General features: G+C 36.4%; 3 protein-coding genes and 1 long non-coding RNA gene across 4 annotated transcripts; 2 read left to right on the forward strand and 2 right to left on the reverse strand.

The window, feature by feature from the left end:
- Positions 1-1,224: 1,224 nt before the first annotated feature.
- Positions 1,225-5,287, forward strand: LOC137710630 (pentatricopeptide repeat-containing protein At4g18975, chloroplastic). The gene is made up of 6 exons (XM_068449704.2): positions 1,225-1,476; positions 2,145-2,264; positions 2,514-2,633; positions 3,714-3,857; positions 4,608-4,820; positions 4,966-5,287. The coding sequence occupies exons 1-6, from the start codon at positions 1,447-1,449 to the stop codon at positions 5,164-5,166; spliced, it is 828 nt and encodes a 275-aa protein (XP_068305805.1). The 5' UTR covers positions 1,225-1,446; the 3' UTR covers positions 5,167-5,287.
- Positions 5,288-5,902: 615 nt separating this feature from the next.
- Positions 5,903-9,894, reverse strand: LOC137710629 (flavin-containing monooxygenase FMO GS-OX-like 4). Its single transcript, XM_068449703.2, has 7 exons — positions 9,241-9,894; positions 7,819-7,889; positions 7,270-7,422; positions 7,060-7,142; positions 6,799-6,934; positions 6,519-6,692; positions 5,903-6,230 (listed from the first exon to the last, which is right to left on the reverse strand). Exons 1-7 carry the CDS (start codon positions 9,890-9,892, stop codon positions 6,030-6,032), a joined length of 1,470 nt encoding a protein of 489 aa, XP_068305804.2. The 5' UTR covers positions 9,893-9,894; the 3' UTR covers positions 5,903-6,029.
- A 1,171-nt stretch (positions 9,895-11,065) lies between these two features.
- On the reverse strand, positions 11,066-17,680 carry LOC137709981 (flavin-containing monooxygenase FMO GS-OX-like 4). Its single transcript, XM_088695833.1, has 4 exons — positions 16,654-17,680; positions 16,424-16,559; positions 16,140-16,313; positions 11,066-11,633 (listed from the first exon to the last, which is right to left on the reverse strand). Exons 1-4 carry the CDS (start codon positions 16,740-16,742, stop codon positions 11,427-11,429), a joined length of 606 nt encoding a protein of 201 aa, XP_088551959.1. The 5' UTR covers positions 16,743-17,680; the 3' UTR covers positions 11,066-11,426.
- Positions 17,681-17,821: 141 nt separating this feature from the next.
- On the forward strand, positions 17,822-19,088 carry LOC148696371 (uncharacterized). The gene is made up of 2 exons (XR_015963651.1): positions 17,822-17,921; positions 18,598-19,088. It is a non-coding gene; the product is annotated as an uncharacterized LOC148696371 (long non-coding RNA).
- Positions 19,089-23,541: the final 4,453 nt, after the last annotated feature.

Here is a 23,541-nt window from a genome sequence, read left to right on the forward strand (position 1 = left end):
TGTGTACTGATTACTATGCTTTGAAGAAAGAAAAACATTTTTTTAACCTGACTTCTGCTTTTCAATGTTTTTCTACCGTCATTGATAGCAGTTTAAAAAAACCTTTTTTTTTTTTGTTTTACTAAACACATTTGATGTTCTAGATTTTTTAATAAGCTCTTTTTTTTTTTTTTTTTTTTTTTTTTTTTTTTTTTTTTTAATAATAAAGCACCACACCCAAACCAGACCTTAATGATAAGAACAAGAGAAAGAAAAATAAAATAAAATAAAATAAAATACTAACTAAAGGTTGTACGCCACCTAACGTTTTAACCAAAGCCTAACGTTCAGTTTGTACTTCAAAACCATAAACATTTCAGATCGGAGGAAGATTGGTTAAATTACTTAATGTATGGTGTCTGTCCTTTGATGTTGCCCATAAGCTAAAATTCTACCTGGCAAATTCAGACAGAACAAAATATGAACAAAATAGATGAATTTCCAATGATGCAATGTTAGCCGTATGGAATGTACAATTTGGTAAAACATTCTTCCTATTCAATTAATCGAATCAAATGGATTTCTCTCCTTTGTCTTTGTAAAGAAACAGCCAACTGGAAAACAAAGAAAATTTGTCTTAATGGTCGTTAGTGTTTTTAGAGAGATACCATATTTAGTTTAAGAAATAGTCAGTGCACGTCAATCTATGTTTAATTTTAGAAATAATGTCGCGTTCAGTTTTAAAAATAGTGTTGTATCTGTGTTCAATTTCAAAAGTAATGTAGTACTCGTGTTTAGTTTCAGAAATAATTAGTGTTCAATTTTTAAAAATATTGTTCAGTTTCAAAAATAGTATTGTACCGTTCAATTTCAAAAATAACGTGTGTGATGGATGTGTGCGCGTGTTAGTTTTTTATTACTTTTTTTTTCTATTTTTTTTATTAAATTAAACTTTTGTCATTTTTATTAAAACTTAAGCACTATTCATTAAATTTTATGTTTTTTTCACTAAATAAAGTTATAGGATGATTTTTTTATTTTTTTTGTTAAAATAAACTTAACTCAAGTTATTTTCATTAAAGCTCTAAAAAATAATTAATATAAAATATTGATATGACTTAACCGTTAACCTTTAAATAAAAGGAAAGAAAAAAAAAATAGTAGGGAATCCTGCTCCATGTACGTGATCTACCACTCGAAAACACCACATTTTAATACTGCTTAGCCCACAGCCCAAGCCATGATAAACTCAACCCACCCAACTTCTGAAACCCAAACCCGACTTTATAGCCTTCTCACGATCGCGCTTGCGAGAGAGAGAGAGAGAGAGAGAGAGAGTTTTGGAGAAACAGACGGCTCCGCCACAGCGACCAGAATCTTAGTTCTTCTGCGTCCGTCAGGTTTTGCTTGCTTCTTATGGAACCAAATACGCTTAACCATTGAGATTGTTGCACCCACTTTCTACTCATGTGGAAGTCTCCTGCCATGTCCATTCTCGTAAGTACCTACTCTCTCTCTCTCTCTCTCTCTCTCTCTCTCTACTGGTTTGATATAGGATTTTGAGTCTCTGATTATCATATGATTTGTTGGTTTTCGCTTCCGAGTGCAATCAAAATTTAGGATTTTGAATCTTGGTCCTTTCATTTGTAGATTCTAATTAATTTTCATTTGGGAATCGTTTTCTTTGTTTCATTTGTATTGGGAAGTCAATAATTTGTTTAAGCAGGTGAAACTCTTTGAAAACGGATGATAGGCTACCCATATCGAGAGTCTCGTAAGTAAGTTCAATAAAGGGGTCAATCTAGTTACTTAGTTTCGGTTTGGGCGGGTGGTTGTTCACTCAGGGAGTCAAACTACTACTGAATTCCAACCAATGTGCCGAAATAAATGTCTTCTTGTGGACGAGATTAGTTTCGGTCTAATTTAAACTTATAACTCGACCAACTGCAAAATTGAACTTCAAAAAGCTGGATAAGCTTGAATTAACTTAAACAGATTTAGTGTAGTCAGCTATGTAAATGCTTGGGCCACTGATGTTTTTAGATTATTAATCAATATTCTGAATACTAATAAATGTACCTTTATATCGAGGTTTTAATTAAATGGATGCAGTTGAACTTCTATAGAATTACAAACGGATATCTCTAACTTGTTATCGAAACCAGGTTGGGCGGTTGACTCGGCTTGGAGTTACTAGGGCCCAAATTCTGAATTCGACTTACAGTACTGTGGTGCAAGCTCAAATATCTAACCAAAGAGCTGCAAAGACTACGGTGGCCTTGGAGGTATCTTAGAGCTATTCCCTGCACATAATAAATGAAAAGAACTGCAAATTTTCTTAAAAGAATCTCGAGAATGTTAGAATATGGACAATATTGTAGCTTGCATGTACATTGTTAAGTTTTGGGAAAGGATGACATCCCCTGCGGCCATTCATCTGATAGTTTCCTGTTGTAACACACACACACCCACACCCCGCAAATTGATATTCATTAAATGATTGACTAATCGATTTGCATATGGCAATGATCTAGGATCAACACAACCACCAAGGTAACAGTTACGATCCAGAGAAGAATGCTGAAGGGGAGAAAAGGGACCAAATAGGATGGAATGTTCCTAGAAAGGATAAGGTTAACTTTCTTGTAAAAACTGTAAGTATACATATCTCAACCCTTTTTCGGTAATTTACAGTTATTGAACTTTGTGTTCTTAGTTGAATCTTTGTAATAGAGTGAAAATTTCTGGATGTTAACTATTGTAGCCGGCTGATACTGGATTTAATCAAAAGCTCAAGCCATTTTTGCGTTTTTTTTTTTTTTTTTTTTTTTTTTTTTCTTTCCATTTGATTAATTCCTCATGAATTTAATCAGAAATATCCAAAGCAACAGAGATACAACCAAGATAGGCGTATCAGCATGCCAAATAGTATTGGTAGCTGGTTGGTTTACATGAGTGGCCAACTTGTGGCTGCTCTACGGACATGTCTCAAAGAGAATTGCCTAAAATAGGGTAATCAGTTCCAAATATCACACAAAAGTGCTTCTTTGGAAATTTGTGCTTTTGTGTGTTTGTTTTTGTATTTATTTTTCTGAATCTTTATATACAAACACTGGCGGAGCCAGTTAAGGCCAAGGGGGTCATATTACCTTCTCACAATTTGGAAATGTTGTATTTATATGTGCTATATTGATGTAGCTTGGCTTTTATATTTATAGTTGACCCTCCTCACAAATGTAATTTGCTCATAGTTGAGGGTCCAAAACTTAATTTCATAATTTCATTCTTTGCCTCTTAATCAAATAAAAGATATTTAATTTCATGTCCTCGTACTCATATCCAATTACTTCTATTTGAATTCGCGCTAAGGTGCATAGGCATGATTGCTTTCCGTCATTGTTGTAAAGCGTCATCTGCTATAATGTAATTAATTAAATCATAACGATATCAAGGTTGGAAACTCAGAATATTTTTTATGCTAAGTACGTTGATACTTATGATCATTTCTTAAGTAATCTTCATTTACAAGCTTAATTTATCATAATTTTATAGTCACTTAAAATTGACCCCTCCTTAAATTTTTACTTGCAGTGGCAACAATCCCCTCCGCTACTACATTGATATGCTAATTTTAATGCCTGTATTTATCGTCTAAATGTCGAGTGGTGTTTTTGTTCGATTCTTGTTTTGAGCCCGGAATGGGAAAGTTGTTAAATAACTTCCGCATTTTGCAGCTTCTAGATCTCAGTGACAGTAAGGAGGCTGTTTACGGTTCTCTTGATGGATGGGTTGCATGGGAGGAAGACTTTCCCATTGGAAAAATTAGGATGGCGTTAATTGCTCTTGAGAAGGAACAGCAGTGGCATAGAATAGTTCAGGTACGATCAATTCTGTCTCTCTTTATGGATTAAACAATTGCAAGCAGACTTCTACACAAAGTACTCAATTTGGGAATACTTTTTCTAGAAAAAAGTTTCCATCATGTATTAAAGTTCCTATAATCGTTGCAGCAAAAGACTTCTTACCATTTGGGAAGAACCATCTAGGAAGAGCTTAGTGCGTCAAGGCTAGCTTGTTTTCTTTGTTATTAATTTTGAACGTCCAGTCCCAGTATTCGCATTATTTTTGGAGTGCTTTATAAGGATGTGCGGAAACTTCTTTTTCCATCGTAGCTCTATATTGACCCTAAAAAAGAAACGGTAGGTACAGCTAGTCAGAAATTGTTGAAGAAATAACAAGATGTTTCTTTTGTCCCTTCCAGGCAATTGGAAAATAAAGAAATAGTTAATATATTCAAGATAATTACGTATTTACAACATACTGTCTCAATTCATCCTATTTCAGCAGATCCAGGATGTGATATGGTTCCGAAGGATGAATTGGATGTGGACAGTTCCAATAAGATTTCATTCTTGAACAAAAAATTTCATGATTTAAATTCACTCAATATTCAATTGACAATTACAGACGAAACGGAAGGACTTCCATTGGAAATGGAGAAATTTGAGAACATGATTATCTTTCAGAATATGTAGCGACTAGGAAATTTAGTAGTTTTGAGTGTGTTAATGGTTTTAACTTTTTCTTTAAAAAAGAAGAGTGAGGTTTTATTAAAGGGAACTTGTTAGGTAATCAAATGGATGCTAAGCAAGGGACAAGGAAACACAATGGGAACATATGGGCAACTGATCCGAGCTTTAGATATGGACCAGAGACCCGAAGAAGCACACAAGTTTTGGGAGAAGAAGATTGGCATGGATTTGCATGCAGTTCCATGGAAGTTATGCAAAAGTATGATAGCTATATATTATCGAAACAACATGTTGAAGAATCTTGTAAAGGTACGGTTTATTTAATTCAGACTCAGTTAATCAAGTGTTGTGGAATCGGTTGATGCTTGGCTGTTTCAATTTTATGTCTTTTTGAATCAACTACTTTGTATATTATACTAGACTAACCTGACATAATCATCTTTGCATTCCAAAGCTTTTTGAGGGCCTGGAAGCTTTTGATCGGAAACCTCCAGAGAAGTCAATTGTCCGGAGAGTGGCAGATGCATATGAGATGTTAGGCATGCTTGAAGACAAAGAGAGGGTGTTACAGAAGTACAACTATCTTTTCACAGAAAATGTAGCACTCAAGAAATCCACAATGGCCTTGTATAAGAAAAAGAAGAAACACGGTTAGAACTTTCGATCAACGATTAACGGCTCATTTGGAAGAGCTTTTAAAATGACTATAAGCGCTTTTAGTGAACTAGCTCGTTTGGATGTGCTTTTAAAATGATTGAACACGCTTTTGGTGAAAATATTTTTAGTAAAAATGCAAGTAAATCACACTTAAAAGTGCTTCTTGGAAGAAGCGCATAACTAATGCTTTTTGTAGAAAGCACTTCAAGTGCTTTTGGAACATAAACATTTTCTCTAAAAGTGCTTCAACCATTTTAAAAGCACATCCAAAGCATTTTTAAGTACTTTTTGGAAGAAGCACCAGATATGTACTTCTTGCAGGAATCACTTAAAGTGCTTTTTCAAAATCCACAAGAATTGTTATTGAGGGTTGGTTTAAAAAACATTTCAACCAAAAACGTTTTCCGTTATTTTAAAAACATATTCAAACGAACCCTTAAACTAATCGGTCAATTGTACGAGGAGTTATGCACTGTAGATGCGGTTTTGAGAATAAAGGCAAACAAAATTGTGTAACTTGTTAAATGGCATGCCCTTTGGGAAATTTGGATGGTTGAACCTGCGTTAGTGTGATGGTTCTGTTTCCGTAGAACCGATCTCAACTCTCAACTCACCATTTTTGTAGCTCGTTTGGTTTGATATTTTGTTCCAAATATGCGTTTCATTTGTAAAGTTCAATTCGAAATGCATCAAAATGTTTTGATTTGAAAGAAATGCAAAGGACTCGGAAGATCTTGCGGCTCATGATGTGTGTCAAATATAAGATCTTGGGTAAAAGTATAAAGTTGAACACAAAAGATTATATAGGACATTCTTGAAAGACAATTTGCTTGGGTAAAAGTTCTGGTCATTTGATACCACTTATCCATTGCTCACTCCATTTAAGGTGTATTTCTTGAAGTCCTCCTGAGCTTGCAGCACCAAATGGTCATCTTCCCACTCATCCCGATACGTCTCTGGTCGGGCATGCCTATTTTTTGACACTTCCGAGTACATTTGCTTTCTCCATTCTTCTGAGACTGGACAGCCACACTGAGCTGCAATCCAATCATCATATTCGAACTGCAAACACAACACCGAATTATTTACTCTGTTCATGACATATACAAAGATATCAGTACCGGGACTAGAACAGTGGAGCTTTAGCTAAAACTATCGCTCGCCTACAACTCACATTAAGCAGCGTTTTAAAAAAGAGACCTCGGATTTCATTTAGAATCATGAGTTCATTAATCTGAAACCAGATTTCATTTAACAGTAATTCCGAAGCCAAGGCAGTGCTCAACTAACTCAAAGGATGAACTTCAGGTAAGGTCATAGGCACTAGGCAGGCAACAAATATTGAATTACCTGACAACCACCCAAGTTGTGAGTGTATCGTTTAGGTGTGCCAGAAGCTTCAAGTAAAGAGTAGAAAGCTTTGACATCCTCCATCATCTCCTCTTTGGAAGGAAGTGCAATTCGATTAGACAAAAGACCCGCTATCCACTTGCTTTGAAATTCAAACAGTGGGAAAGGAACAACCTGCCACCACAATATTCAAATACATTCAAAGATTTACTCCAAATTCAAAAGAATGAACCAAAAGATTCAACCAATACATGGCAAATGATTTATAGTAGAGAAACACCTTCCATGGTATCCCGACAAAGGAAAGTGAAGGAGCCGATGCTGGTGGGAGTACATGCTTGTACAGTGGCCCCACACGGTTATCATCCACAGTCACAGTACCATTGGTTTCAAGAAAAGGGAAATGATACTTGTACCTTGAAGGGAACAAAGGAGATTACATTCAGTATTCCATTTTTGTCCCATTTTCACTTACTTCACATTCAACATGGAAGAGTACACAATAGCATCGAGTTCTAAAACAAGTCGAAGCAAGTTATACCCTGTGCAATAGAGAATGGTATCAGCAAGGACAACACTTCCATCTTTGAAAACAACATTGCCATCGTCATGTGCGTTTTCAATCTGCAGGAGTTCAAATAATATCAAAACACTCAATCTACCCATCTTCCGGCATCAGGGTTGAAAAAAATCCTGTTGATAAAATTCTCATCATAGCCACCCAGCTCTTACCATGGGTGACTTCTTTTACCATAGAATGAAGCCACATGTTATCATAGCCAGGCTGCTTTTGCAAGGTTTCATCAGCAACAGATCTAGAGGCAATGTGGACTTCTTTCGCAACTCCAGCTATTTCTCGTGAAATGTCAACAGCACTGGCTGAGCTACCTATCAAAATTACAACCTATGCAAAGCAGGAAATTGGTGAGAAGCTAACCTCTATCTAGAGGTGAAAGAAAGAAAAACCAAGGAATCAACCTATAAATTGCGAGCTGCTCATTAGTACTTGAAGCTGTTTTCATCATGTCTTTTTCTTCACCAGGAACAAGCACAACAGCAAAAATACTTGCTACAAAACGATTACTCTCAGGGCGTGTAAGGAAGTCTCCTCTTTGTGGTGCTTGTTCCTGGTGAAGAAGACGATGTGCGGTGTTTCTAGGGTTGTGCAGGGATCCTAAGTCTTCCGCATTTGAGGTATTCACGTCCACTATTTTGTTAATAGTTAATTTCAACAATAGCATTGGTAAATCAAAGAGAACACAGTCTAGAAGTTATTACAGAATGCAGAAATGAGACGGACCTGATCTCGAAATGGCTCGGGATTACGGTAATTATGGCTGTGGAATTGCTTCCCCTTCCATGTATTGATGCCTGAAAAGAACATATTCAGAGGATGGAGAAAAACTAAGAACCAACTATATTTTTGTTATAACTGAAAAATGGATTGCATAAGCACAAACTCAACATAAAGATGCGTCCATATTAGTTTTGTAGTTTTTTTTTATTTTTTATTTTTTTATTTGGAAATCAGGATATAGCATTATCTGGTCAAAGATGCCAAAGTTACCAGAAGGCCTACAAAGAGGCAAACAGCCAATTAAAACAACACAACTAGAGAAGGGTAGTGCAAGGAGGTTACAAGAGACCTAGACGCTACACCTAGTGCTAAAGCGTCCCTCCTCACACTACCATAATACAATTAGTGGAGACACGGGAGACCATCATTACATAAAACATGAATAAGGGAAGATGGGGGTCTGTCGACCCAAATAAGATCACATACTTCCCTACAATGCCGCAAAGCCAAAAGATCCGCTGCCGAGTTGGCCGATCTTGGAACCCAAGACCAGCGGCAATCTTGAAAGCCCCCCTCAAATTAATGCATTTCGCAATAAAAGGGAAAGCTTCCCAGCTGCCCTTCCTTGATAAACCTTCAAGCAAGAAATAGATTCCAAAGAATCAGACTCCACCATTATCAAATTTCACCCTCTGCTGATTCCCAAATTACATCCATGCATAATAGCCATCGCCTCCACCATTGCCACGCTGGTGGCCTTCACTTTATACCGGCAAGCCGCCAAGAATCTACCCTCCGCGTCCCTTGCCACCACTCCCGTGAACCCCAGTCCGTCCCTTGCCAACCAACCGCCATCAACATATATCTTTATATACCCCGAACGCGGTGGAGACCAACTCACAACACGATTTGTTACCTGAGGACTGATCACAAAAGTATTGGGCGGGATAGAATTTGCATCCTTGAATGCAGTAGCCGAGTGTGAAATAGGAGCAATAATTCGTAGTTTGTCCTAATATTTTCTACACATATTAGGGCAGTAAACATATTTCTTTTCCCTGCTCTACTTACAAGCTAGTCCACCATTTCCGGTCCATGAGTTAGTAATGCAATTCAAATTTGCAACCTCAAAAATTCCCATCCTGAAGATTTTCATGGATTGCACTCTACCAAAAGTAATCTCTTACCATCGGTCGATACAATTTATACTCGCATAATGCAGAATCAATCAGGCAATTACACTAATAAAGTAACAAAGTTTGTGCAAATTATAACCCGTAAGAGATATAAGCACCTCCTATCCATGTCACCAATTCCATCATCCAAATTATATTTTTCAATTGAAAATCGAAAACTGAAAATAAAATGGTTATCAAACTGCCTTATAAACCAACTCATCAAAAGATTCGAATCCACGGTTGATACCTGGAAATTGGGGAAGACGAGGCTCAGTAAAATGGCCACTACACACAACCACCGCATCATAGATTTCATCTTCCACACCCCCACCTCCCTTACTCCTCGACTTCACTTTCCACCTCCCACCCTCCGCCGCATCCACCACCACCACCTCCGTTTCCAATCTCACCATCTCCGATACCCCAAACTCGCGGGAAAAATCCTTCAAGTACATCAGCACCTCTTTGTGACCCGGAAACCTTCTCGGGTCTCTCTCTTCGTCTCCTTCCCTGGCCACAAATGGGTAGTCTCTGAACCCCATCGCCTCTCTCGGGAGGTTGGTCCTCAGCGACTCGTACATGCTCGAGTGGACCGTCGTCCGATTCGCGTGGATCCCAATCGGGTCGGACTCCACCTTCGGAGTGTAGACCCACGTGCCGCCCACTTGGTCTTCTCGCTCGAACACGACCACTTTGTGACCTTCTCGCCAGAGCTCACGTGCCGCGACCAGGCCGCCGGCGCCGGCGCCGATCACCGCCACGTGGCGCGAGGCCAGCGCGGGTTGCATTGTCGAATTGTGGACAACAGAGTCGGACAAAAGACGGCACCTTGGTGTTTTGAGCATAGGCCGTGTGGTTGCGGATTGCGATAAAACGATGCTGTTGTGAGATACTACCATAATTTTCATCATTAAGCTAATAGAAAATTAAATCTTAATAGAAAGTGCTAGTGAATCTTAAAATTGATGTTTAAGTTTTTACCTAATACATATAGGTTTTTCAATCTTTTCTTAATCAGTGTTTAATGGTCTATATCATCACAATTTATTACAAATAGTACCACGCCTGTAAAAGCGATGCCATTTAACACATTATTCGGTAAAAATGAAATTTGGATTGGGTCAACGTCCGTATTCAACTCGAATGTATGAATTATTGATTTAAAATCATTGTGCAAAACATGGCAAAATGAAACCATCCAGCAAACATTCGTGAAACAAGACAAAAACTAACAATACGATTCACCAAACCTTTTCATTGACAAGTTTAGTACACTTATTACTGGTATGGTAATAAGATGCTGTTATAAAAAATGGGTATTAAAAAAAGCTGAGCTCAAAAAGTTATTTGGTAAACACTTAAAAACAACTTATTTTCACAATTTTGGATGGAAAAAAAAACTAAAAGCGTGAAGTAGCAAAAATGAGCTTATTCTCACAACACAGCAAAAGCGGTTTTTTTTCTTCAAAGCATAGCAATACCAAACCAACCCTTAATAGTCTTGAATTAAACACAAATTTTACACGTCTTATTAATGTTGAAGAATAGAATCTCACACCAGTTATATAACAAAATACAATACACATCTTGTTATTTGAGATATTTTACAAAAAATATAACAAAGACCTTTTATGGTAAAACCACACTCCTAATGAGAAGTTGTTAACGGGGGACAATATTAATAATTTTAAAGATGAACTTGCATGGGCCTATAAAATTTAGAGTACATTGTACCAATGGTTCCTCAACTTTAATCAAATTGGAGCAATGATCTCTCAACGAAAAATTCATTACTATTGGTCCCTTAACTCATCAAAACATGTAGCTATGGTCATTTTTATCAACTCCGTCAGAATTCTGTCAAAATAAGTTATGTTGGAAGGACCATTGCTACAATTGGATTAAAGTTGAGGGATTATTTCTCTAATTGGATTAAATTTGATAGACCATTAATACAATTTTTCTTATTTGATTTTACATATTTGCCTCTTGATTCAGCTTGACGTGCATGACACGTGACTCATTTTAACGGACGTTCTAACGGTGTTGACAAAAATGACCATGACTGCACGTTTTGATGAGTTGGGGAACCATTGGTTTTTAATTGAAGGATAGCTGCTCCAACACAATTTAGTCTAAAATGCATCAATCACAAAGTAACATTTTCATTATTGTACAATACAAGCTAAGAACCCGTGAAAATAGCCCGGTACTCGAATTGAGTCGAGTGAAACACGTAAATCTTTGTGTGGTTGTGGATTCCACGGTCTTAATTAATCACAAATGTTGGTCCATAGTTTTGCCTAGAAATTACGTACATCTGTGATTTGAAGCTAAACTCAAAACCTTCTGAAGGACAACAACACGCCAAGATTTCGTGGGATATCTGTTTTCGCTTGTTTCAGCTTGATCATATCAGGACAACGTTCGATATCACTTGTCCATTACCCCAATTCCATTGAAGGTGTATTTTCTGAAGTCCTCGTGAGCTTGCAATACTAGATGGTGGTCATCCCACTCGTCCCGGTACGTCTCTGGTCGTTTAATCAGGCTCTGTGTTGCTGCAACAAACATTTGCTTTCTCCATTCTTCAAAGACTGGACACCCGCACTGAACTGCTAGCCAATCCTCATATCCAGACTGCAAGAAATAACACTGAAATATTTGTTCTTTGATAAAAGCACGGGGACTACTGAAATCTGATGGAAAAAAATGAATTCACAGGTGACTGAGAAAACCTACAGTTGACATGATTGAGTGCGAAAGATGATAGATACTAAACGATGGGAGGTACATGATTTGGGAAAATGGATTTTTGCCAATTGCAATGGCTGACTTTTTGTCACAGTACAATACAGTGCCTCCTTGCTTTTTTCCGATATCTTCAAGAATTCTCCGAAGCCATACGGCTTGAGATGCTGCTTTTGCTGCTGCCACATACTCTGCTTCAGCAGACGATTGTGTCACCACACTTTGTTTCTTCGTATGCCAAGAACATATCCCTGAGCCAAGAGAGAAAACGTAGGTCGACATACTTTTCATATCATCAAGACATCTAGCCTAATCATAATCGATGTACCAGGTAAGCCTTGAACTTCGTGCTTCAGCCTTGTACATAATTCCATAGTCAAGCGTGCCTTGCACATATCTTAACACCCTTTTTCCAGCACCAAAGTGAAGCTGACTTGGTTCCTCCTTGTATCTTGAAAGCATACTTGAAGCAAAAATATATATTCGGCCTAGTGGCAGTGAGATATAAAAGACTACCAATCAAACTTCGATACTTTGTGCAATTTGATTTCTTTGCACCATCACATTTCTTCATCTTTTCATTCGACATCAAAGGAGTAGCCACTGTTTTGCAGTCATATAAATTGAACTTCTTGAGCAGATTTTTTGCATATTTTTTTTGAAAAATAAATATCCCATTTTTGGTTTGAGAAACTTCAATTCCCAAGAAATAATGAAGCAAACCCAGATCACTCATCTCATAGGTGCTCATCATATCTTTCTTGAACTGCTGTAACAAACTTTGATCATTTCTAGTGAAGACTAAGTCATCCACATATAAGGAAACAATGAGAATTGAAGCTCCTCTCTTCAAAGCATAGAGTGTAGGCTCACTTTGGCTCTTTTTGAAACCACGTTTGGCAAAATACTTATCAATTTAAGCATACCACGTTCGAGGTGCTTGCTTTAACTTGTTTAATGTTTCTTCTTCCAACACTCCATTAAAAAATGCAGACTCACATCAAGTTGATAAATCAACCAATTCTTTTGAGCATCAAGAACAAATTAAAGTCCTAATAGTTTCCAACCGTGCAACTGGAGCAAAGGTTTCAGAAAAATCCATACTTGGCTTTTGAGTAAAGCCTCTTGCCATGAGCTTGTGCTTTTGAATGCTCCCATCTTGATTGAATTTCATCTTGAAAATCCACTTCACGTCTATGACATCTCTATCTTGTGGATAATCAACCAGCTCCCATGTTTGATTTTTCTCGATCATTCTCATCTCCTCCTTCATGGCTTTCACCCATATTTCATGATTTTGTGCCTCTTTTCCGGCTCTACACCAACGAAATCCGAGTTCTTAATGGAGGACTTTCTGATGAAGAGTAGTTTGGAGAACCAGGTTCTGCATTCAAACTGCTTCCAGAACTTCTTCTTCTAGCAACTACTGGAGTTGAGGCGTGACTTCTTCTTGCTGCTTCTCTCTTGGAATTTCACCTTCTTCTTGTATAATTGCATATGGCATCTCCTGCACTTTATTTTCATTCCAATCCCAGCTAGCTTTTTCATTAAAAATCACATCTCTACTCACAATCAATTTCTTAGTTTCAACATTATCAAGCCTATAACCTTTGGTGTTGGAACAATAGCCAAAAAAGATACATTTTTGGCATTTTTTCATCAAGCTTAGTTCTTTTTTCGACGGGAATATGAGCATAACAAATGTAGCCAAAAGTTTTGAAATGACTCACCGAATGTTTGAATCCGCTCCAAGCTTCAAATGGAGTTTTGTTCTTTATGGCTTTGGTTGGACATCTATTAAGAATGTATACTGCTGTACACAGCTTCTATCCAAAAAAATTTTGGTAGCCTTTTCTCATTCGTCATGGATCTAGCCATCTCTATGATTGTTTGGTTCTTTCTTTCGACAATCCCATTTTGCTGGGGACTATACCCTGTTGCCAATTGCTTCCAAATGCCTTCATCTTTGCAGTAGTCTTCAAATTCATGAAAGGTATATTCGCCTCCTTTGTCACTTCGAATGATTTTGATGCTGCAACCACTTTAATTTTCTACGAATGCTTTGAATTGTTTGAAGACAGTGAAAGTTTCTGATTTCTCCTTCAAAAAATAAACCCATGTCATCCTTGAATAATCATCAATGAGCGTGAGAAAGTACTTGTGCTGGCTTAAGGAAGGAGTTGGCATTTTGCCATAAATATCGGTATGCACAAGTTCCAGCGGTGGCTTTGCTCTCCACATGCTTTGACTTGGGAATGAATTACGATGCTGCTTGCCCATGACACAGCCTTCACAAGCATCTGTTGTTGCTTCAATTTCCGATAACCCTTTAACCATGCTTTTCTTCTGGAGAAGCTTAGCACCTGGAAATTTAAATGACAAAACCTCTTGTGCCACAACCAAGAGTCTTGCACAATATCAACCTTCAAAGAAACTTCATTTCCATAGCGCATTGAAGGGGGAAAAGTTTGATTTTTCTCCATCGGAACCGATGGGATGAGCTGCTCATTATCCTTCTTGTCATAAATAGTGCAATCCACATCTTTGAAAACAACTTTGTAGCCATTTCGCATAAGCTGCCCAACACTTAATAAATTTTGAGCTATGTTTGGAACAAGCAAAATATCACCGATATATTTGACTCCCCTTTTTGTTTGGACGGGAACAGTGCCTTTCCCCAACGCTTAGTGATAATAATCATCACCCATCTTTATTCTGGGAGTAAAGGAAATGTCCATATCAACAAATAATTTTTCATTTGATGTCATATGATTGCTGCAGCTGTTATCCACGTACTAAACATTATTTCCTTCTTCGGATTTTGATTGACCAGCATAAAATAAAATTCTTTCTTTTGCATCATCCTTCTCTGCAAAATTTGCTTGATTATAATTCTTGAATCTACATTCAACATGTCCAAATTTGTTGCAATAATGACACTTTGGCTTCCCACGGTTAAAACAATCAACTGTATCATGGTTACTTCTGTTACAAATCTTGCAAAAAGGCTTATTACCTTTGTTGCTTTTGGCATCATCTCTTTTGCTAGACTTGCCCTTCTTCCATCTTCTTTGCTTCCTGCCTTGCTGGTCATCTCAAGCATTGCCTTTCTTGAAGAACTTCTTGGATTTGAATGTGAGCTTCGATTGGAAAGCACTTTCAACAGATTGCTCATTATTTCGTCTCAGCCTTCTTGGCTCATGAGACTTTAGAGAACCCATCAATTGCTCTAGTGATAAAGTGGCGAGAACCCATCATTTTTCCAGCAAGCTGATCAAGATCTTCTCAACAACCTGCTAGTTAGACATATTTTCTCCAAGTGTTCTAATTTGATTCACCACTTCAACAACTCTGGAAGAGTAATCTTGGATGCATTCTAATTCCTTCATATTGTGGAACTCCCTGCGCAACGTCTAGAGCTTGATGGTTTTTACCTTGCTATCACGTTGGAACTCATTTTCTAATATCTCCCACTCTTCTTTTGCTATTTGGGCTCTTATGATTCTTGGAAAAATGTTGCCAGTGACTCCGTTTTGAATTTTTGAGAGAGCCTTGGCATCTTTCATTACATCTGCTTCAAACTTTTCTTTCTGTGCAGCCGGAACTTCGGCATCAGCAGCTAGTTCTTCAAGTCTTGTTTCAACTATGCTCCAGAGTCATTTTGACCAAAGCAAAGTCCTCATCTTCACCTTTCAGAAATCATAAATCTCTCCTCCAAAAATTGGAAGAATAGAGTAGGAAACTGATGGACCTTCTTTCCCACCAGAAGCCATCTGTTAGAGATGTTTTGAATGCCCAGATATGAACGAACACGGATCTGGTACCAATTTGTAGGAAGTGTAAAAGGATGGAAATACTTCACAAGTCTATGGGAAATCTGAGTTGCTACAGCAGAGCTCTTGTATTAGGTCTTATTATAACTCTCTTGATACAAAATATATGCCAAAGGCTATATATAGAATACAAAGTACTAGAGAGTTCTTCCTAGATAACTTAACAAACAGAGGCTGGGAACTCTAATACAATAACTCTAGAATAATTGTTCTTGGGAATGTCCAGAGTCTTAACATTTAGGGTAGTGCATTAATTCCAACAGAATATAATTGTTCTTGGGAATGTTTAGAGTCTTAACATTTAGGATAGTGCAGTAATTCCAACAAGAACCACATCGCTTGGTTAGTAAAGACTTTATCTTTTATGTTTAGATGGACGCGCTTAAACTATCTTATCTTCTTAAGTTTATCATATGCAGATCCAGTCAAGGAAATCTAAAACAATACTTCATTGACCGATCACTCCGAACCCAGAATCTTAAGTCTTAACCACTAAGAAAGCTTATGAGGGCAGAGAGACTAGCAAACAAAATAGGCAGGGAAACCAAGAGATTGAGTTTACCTTATAAGCATAAATGTTGTGAGTGTAATGCTTAGAGGTGGCCGAAGCTTCGAGTGAAGAGTAGGAAACTTTGCCATCCTCCACCATCTCCTGTTGTGACGGAAGTGCAATACGATTATACAAAACGCCTGCTATCCACTTGCTTTGAAGTTCAAATATAGGGAAAGGCTCAGCCTGGCACCAAAATGTTCAACCATTTACTTCAAACATGAAAAGAAGAATGAACCAAAAAGAGTCAAAAGACCCAACAAAAATATGGTAGACAATTTACAGAAGAGAAATACCTTCCATGTCAACCCAACGACGGAAAGTGTTGGAGCCAAGGCGGGTGGGAAGATGTGCTTGTACAGTGGTCCAACACGGTTATCATCCACGGTCACAATGCCATTGTTTTCAAGAAAAGGGAAATGATATTTGTACCTTAAAAAGAAAAAATATATATTACCACCTCTTTCATTCAATACAGAAAACTATTTGATAGCTTGAAGTCCTAAAATTAGCCAAAGCAGTGTACCCCGTGCGGTGAAGAATGACGTCAGCGAGGACAACGCTCTCATCTTCGAAAACAACTCTACCATCTTCATGGAAACTTTTGATCTGCATTTGTTGAAACAATAGCAGTACCTTGGATATACCTATTTCCCAGCATCAGTCTTAAACCAAATTGAAAATTCCGTTGGTAAAGTCTATTACCATAGAATGGAGCCACATATTGTCATAGGCGGGCTGCTTTTCATTGGTTTCATCCGGGAGAGATCTAGATGCAATGTGAACCTCTGTGGCGATTCCATCTATGTCCCGTGAAATATCAATGGCACTAGGTGCGCTCCCTAGCAAGATTACAACCTATGCAAAGCATGGAAAGGGATAAGATAAGCTAACCACCATATACAGTTTTTGAGTAAAGGAAACCAAAAACAAGTAATAACTTTAGTACTCTACCGGAACCGATTTGCTTCCTTCAATCAATGAGAGATTCCAGATATATAATTGATTTATATACCACTATTAGTATAGTATCTATTAGAATACAAAGGTCAACATTGTAATTAGATGACATGTTTAATTGTCTATAACCGGAATAAATTTATGAAATTAGATTCCGATTACAAGATACTCCTTTATTTGCTTTGACTTTGGGAAATCAAAATGCATACTGTCCACACGAATTTAGGAATCAACTTCTCCTTTTGGAGGAATTGGACTACCTGAGGGAGGCATTTGAATTCCTTGACATGTGGGGATTGAAATGGATTTTCTTTACCAATTATGCCCTCACATAGTTCTGATTATACCAACACTGCCCTCACTTAATTTCTATTAGTTAGACTAAAAATAAAGGAGCTTTAACGAAAAGGGCTTGGAACAAGAGTATTTTAAGAAAAAAAATCACCCTATATTTTTCTTTAACCAAAAACATCTCAAAATTAATCATAAGGATAGAGCCCCCAAATTCTAAACGGGCTGGGTTACAAAGCCCAACACGAACCAAAAGATGTTTTCAAAAATGCCCATAACAGAAAGAAAACCCAGCCACGCGCAAAACTCAGCAAGAACTAGTGAGGCATTGCTGAGCAAATAGCATTCTCATTGCCCCGCTCAAAACCACCGAATACGCATACCATCTCTGTAAGGGATATCATGGAATAGGGACAGGTGGAGAGATATCATCAGATTGTTGTCTCTGAACAAAGTTTCAGATGATTCCTAATCAGATTATTCTTTTGCAATAACAAACCACCTGACCAGTTCTTTGGTTTCCTCTGTGCCCCTTTTCCAAAGGTGCCATTTTTTTCTTATAAATTTCTTATTTTTGTTGTTTTTGAGCTTATTTGATTGAATATATCAGTGAAATTTTGAATTTTGAGAATTGGGTATGGATATTTTGTTGTTTTCTAAGATGGGTATTGATTGAAATTTGAAATCTTCTTTTGGATTAATGATTTCGTATTTTTAGTATGCATTGTGATTTGGAAGACAATAGGCAACGTTTGATTCATAATTTCGGTAGAGGCTATCGAAAAGATTGAATATAATTTGTCAAGATTTGATGATACCTTGATTTTTTGGTCTGTCCAAGCATGCCATCTGTTCTTCCATTTTCATGCACAATTTTGGTTTCTCCGTCATTGTCTCTTAATTACCAAATCTACTTCAACAATGCATAGATATTATATATCTCTTACAGTATTACATTATTCTTTATTTCTTAATGTCTTTTATTGCAATTATAAACTTTGTTATATGCAAATTTACAAGTTCTTTCATATTTCTGTAATGATTTAATTCTTATTTGTGCCCTGCAAACATTTACAACATTTTCTCCTCATGTTTTGTATAAATTTATGTATAAGATTTTGTATGAATTAATTAGTGAAAATTTAATTTCTGCTAATTATTTCTCTTTTTATTATTCCAAAAAAATAAATAAATAAAAACATAACTGCTTCTGCTCAAGTTGTGGGTTGGCCTCCAATTCGATCATAATTTGGGAAGAATCTTGCAAGCAACAAAAGCTCTTCCGAAAATGTCCAAAACAAAGCTCCTAATGGTAAACTAGTTGAAACCAGCGGAAAGGGTCTGTTTGTGAAAATTAACATGGATGGAATCCATGTTACCTCTTCAAGTTTTCTGTCATCTAAAGAATCCGCTGCCTTGGAAAATCTCCTGAGAGCCAGAGTTGACGCCACCTTACAATCACAAAGACATAGATCTCTTGTATAATTATAGCAAATAGTAAACACAATCATGCATGTATTATAACTTTTACCTTATCTTTTTTTCTTTCTTGTACTATAGATATTGAGGGACGAGCTCAAGATTCCGAGAGTAAATGTGAATGTTTTTAACCAACTGAGTTACAAGTCTTTGTTATTTTATCCATATTTAAAAGAACGAATTAAGTAAAATCTGGGATATATGTATACTAGTAGGATGTCTAGATGTTTATGTTGTCAAGTTGTCAAATGGTACTATTATTGATCATATATTTTTTTTTTATTAGAGTATGTCATTCTAATCCTCTTTAAATTAAGGAGACTATTTATGAAACTGGACCGATATTTATGAAACCAAATCAAGAATGAGACACTATTTCTAAAACTAAACCAATAGGTAGCAACTATTTATGAAACCAAATCACGAATGAGACTTTATTTCTAAAACTAAACCAATAGGTGGAAACTATTTATAAAAATAGACCAAGAAAGAGACATTACTTATGAAACTAGACCAAGAAAGAGACACTATTTATGAAACTGTACCAATTGCTATACACTATTAATGAAACTGGACCAAGAACTAAACCACTATTTATGAAAGTGGACAAAGAACTAGGCATTATTTATGAAACTGGACTAAGAATTAAGCCACTATTTGTGAAAGTGGACCAAGAACTAGGCAATATTTATGAAACTAGACCAATAAGGAGACACTATTTATGAAACTGGATCAATAAGTAGACAATATTTATGAAACCAAATAAAAAATGAGACACTATTTCTAAAACAAAACCAATAGGTGGAAACTATTTATGAAATTAGACTAAAAAAGAAACATTATTTATGAAACTGAACCAAGAACCAATCATTACTTATGAAACTGGACGAAGAACTAGACACTATTTATGAAACTGGACCAATAGGTAAACATTATTGATGAATCTGGATCAACAAGTAGACACTATTTATGAAACCAAATAAAAAATTAGGCACTATTTCTAAAACTGAACAAACAGGTGAATACTATTTATGAAACTAGATCAATAAAGAGATACTATTTATGAAACTTTACCAATTATTATACACTGTTTATGAAATTGGATCAAGAAATAGGTATTATTTATGAAACTGTATTATTTTCTATACACTATTTATGAAACTGAACTAATAAGTACACATTATTTATAAAACTAAACCAATAAATTTATGAGCTAAAGCATTGGCAGATGAAAATATTTTATAAGCTAAAGGATTGGTAGATTAAAAATATTTTCATTTTCAATGCTAGAGAATAGGTGTCCATCACATGCATGCCAATGCATGTGACTTGACTTATACAGGGGCACTTGCAGGCTTGACTTGTACAAGTACACTTGCAGGCTCAAGAGGTGTATACAAATATATGCAAGAGAGACATTGGATGTAATAAACAACTCAATGTATACAAATTTTTCTCAACTTTACGGTGAGACACACACACACGTGCTCGCGAAGCCTTTAAGGGAAGGAATCTATATATATATTTTTTTTTATAAAAATGGGGATTGGTTATGGGGTCCACACTATATCGAACTTTAACGATCCGAACCATCTATGTTTTAAGTTGTACCTCATAGATCATCCTTACAAAATATTAGCCAAATCGAAAATATTTAAGACATCTAATTGGGTTCAAAGAAATGAACGAGTACTTTGTTATACAAGTAACAATGAAATTTGATCTTGATAATTTAATTTATCATAAACTAAAGTCTACCTTTTTCTAAGGTTATGCCTGATTGATTTCTTAGAAACTCTCTTTCTTCTCTCAAGGTCTCTAAAGTATGATATGTTGCTCTTTTTGCTTCTAATACGTTATGCTACACTTCTGTATTTTTATATTTATTAATAAATAAAGGTTGTTCAAGATAACCATGATAAAACTTCTACTTCTTTAAAGTCTTGCTAATTCTTTTGAAAATATATGATAATCTTCTCTTTATGCTACTTATAGTTGGGTGTCTAGGACAATAATTTCTTGGTGATTGTGGTTGACAGAGTCTACGAGGACAATATTATACAGTATTCATACAAATTGAACAAGAAAGTGATATCAGTTGTGTTGATGACTTCCGTCCTCAAGGTACTTTACTATTATAATTACACTATTAAAATGTTAAACTTGGTTCTGATACCAAATTCAAAGAGTAAGGTCTTGCGGTTAAATAGTCGGATGACTGATGCGAGATTTATACGCGCACAAATTAAACCCTCGTTTGACAATTGTAGTAGAATGGATAAGTGAGGGATCGTTCTAGACCGGGGATTAGGAGGGCTTGCTAAAACCTTCTAAATTGACTTAAAAACATAAAAACACAATATAAAACACTATTTAATGCTCGAAGAAAGCAAAACTAAAAATAAGAAAGATTAAGACTAAGACTTCAACGAAATAGGGGGGAATTGGATTTGGACGAATTTAAACTAAAATGAATACTTGGAAACAAAACAAATTGTAAATATGGATTTGACGGAAATGAATGAATGGGAAGCTAGCTAAGGGTTCTTTCTCTACACATGATATTTATGCATATGAATCAATTTCCAGTTATTCCTTCATTGAATTATGAACGACAATGCCCCAAATTAACCGTGACATCACTAGTTAACCCTCAGATTTTCCTTATATTATTGGATTGGATGGCATCATTCGACAACCCAAAACATTCTCAAAAGTTCCCTACATGTCATCATAATAGAGATACAATCGAAGATCATTAAGAATAATGAAAACCATAAGCATTGACAAAGCATTTGCAACTATGACATCATGTTACTCATGCTAAGAATTAAACTTAACGCGATCGTGACAAGCGACCTTTACTACTTTCAAGTATAAGTTAGTAACGATTATGTGAAACCTCCTTAAACTTTAGCCACATATTCATGCATGCTAATTAAGTGTCGACCCTCAATCAACAAACACAAATAAGTTAATCATCAAATAGTTAAGCCAATTGCATTCACGAATCAAGAGTTCATAACCGGAATTCATCAATTCATATCACATAAATAATCATGGTATTGAAATCACCCCTAGCCAAAAAGGGTTTAGTTCCTCATAACTTTGAAATCAAAGAAACACCTAAACATTCCAACAACTCAAACTTGAATTGTATGAACGTTTAGGCACTCTTCTCTTCCATTCCTCATATTACAAAACAAAGAGAATTGAATTTAAACATTGAAATCAAAGAAACGCGTAAACATTCCAACAACTCAAACGTGAATTGTATGAACGTTTAGGCCCTCTTATCTTCCTCGTTGTTGTAGCACAAGGTCTAAGGTGAGGTTTGGGGAATTATGGAAATGGATGAGGAATGGTGGAATGGGGACTCACGGTTTTGGATTCTAAGGGGAAGTGTTTGTGTTAGTTGTGGTGTGTGAAATGGAGAGATGGAGTTTGGATTCTAAGGGAGACTCACGGCTAAGAGAGAAAGGGATGTGTTTGTGGTGTGTTGTGTATGAAAATGAGATGTTTCATGAATGAATGAATGCAAGGGTATTTATAGGAGTAGTGGAGGGAACATATGGCTATGTCATTTGTAGGTGAAGTAGGTGGATGTTGTAGGTGAAGTAGGTGGATGTTGTAGGTGAAGTGGATGTTGTAGGTGAAGTAGGTGGATGTTGTAGGTGAAGTAGGTGGATGTTGTAGGTGAAGTGGATGTTGTAGGTGAAGTGGATGGATGTTGTAGGTGAAGTAGGTGGATGATATGTTAAGTGATAAGTGATAAGTGATATGATATGTGGTTATGATATGATAAGTGGTTAAGTGATATGATATGTGGTGATGATAAGTGATAAGTGCATGTGGGTTAACTAATGAAGGAAATGCATGTGCAATGACAATGTGTTAGAATGGATGTGTGTTATGCATGGCATGATTGGGATTAGGAAAGGTTTAAATGTCCTAAAACTAAAGAGAACAAGGTTCCAACACTTTGGCTCCAATTAGGTCTTCAATTTCGTCCAACACTTTGGCTTCAAGCATAAGCTATCCGTCCTTAGCCCAAAAGTGCTCCAAAAGTCTCCAAAATGCATCTTTTTGCTCATTTAGCCCTTTGGACCTACAAACACACGAAAATAGCTTAAAGTACCAAAATAACTAAAGAAACATAACGTAAATGTACGAGAACAAGCCATTTAAGTCGCATAAATATGCTCCTATCAAATACCCCCACACTTAGCTTTTGCTAGTCCTCGAGCAAAACAGAAAAACAAAACAAAAAGAACAAAACACAACCTACACCTTCCAACAATCGTATCAGGGACTTCCAATGCACATGACAAGTTAAAAATCATTATTCTCACAGATTTGAGCCATCTTTACACTTAAGTACATTCTTAATCATAGTCACCACATACTAGTTCACAATTAAGCAATTAAAACACATTTCAAATGTAGTAACATGCCTTTAGAGAATTCCCTCAATTTCTTACTAGATGTACTCTCGTTTTTCACACAGATTTTCTGACTACACACCCTACACTAGGTATATGTGAGAAGATTGATGTAAACATGTAGACGAACACTCATATATGTTATAATAAGGAAAGCATTTTCTGGAGTTAATAAGCATGTTTAGATATGATCTCATGAATGGAATGCTACTACTTAGACGCGAGAACCAGTGACACCATAA

Source organism: Pyrus communis, chromosome 6 (assembly GCF_041283825.1).
Source record: "Pyrus communis isolate YQ-2024b chromosome 6, ASM4128382v1, whole genome shotgun sequence".
In the NCBI taxonomy this organism is placed as follows: Eukaryota; Viridiplantae; Streptophyta; class Magnoliopsida; order Rosales; family Rosaceae; genus Pyrus; species Pyrus communis.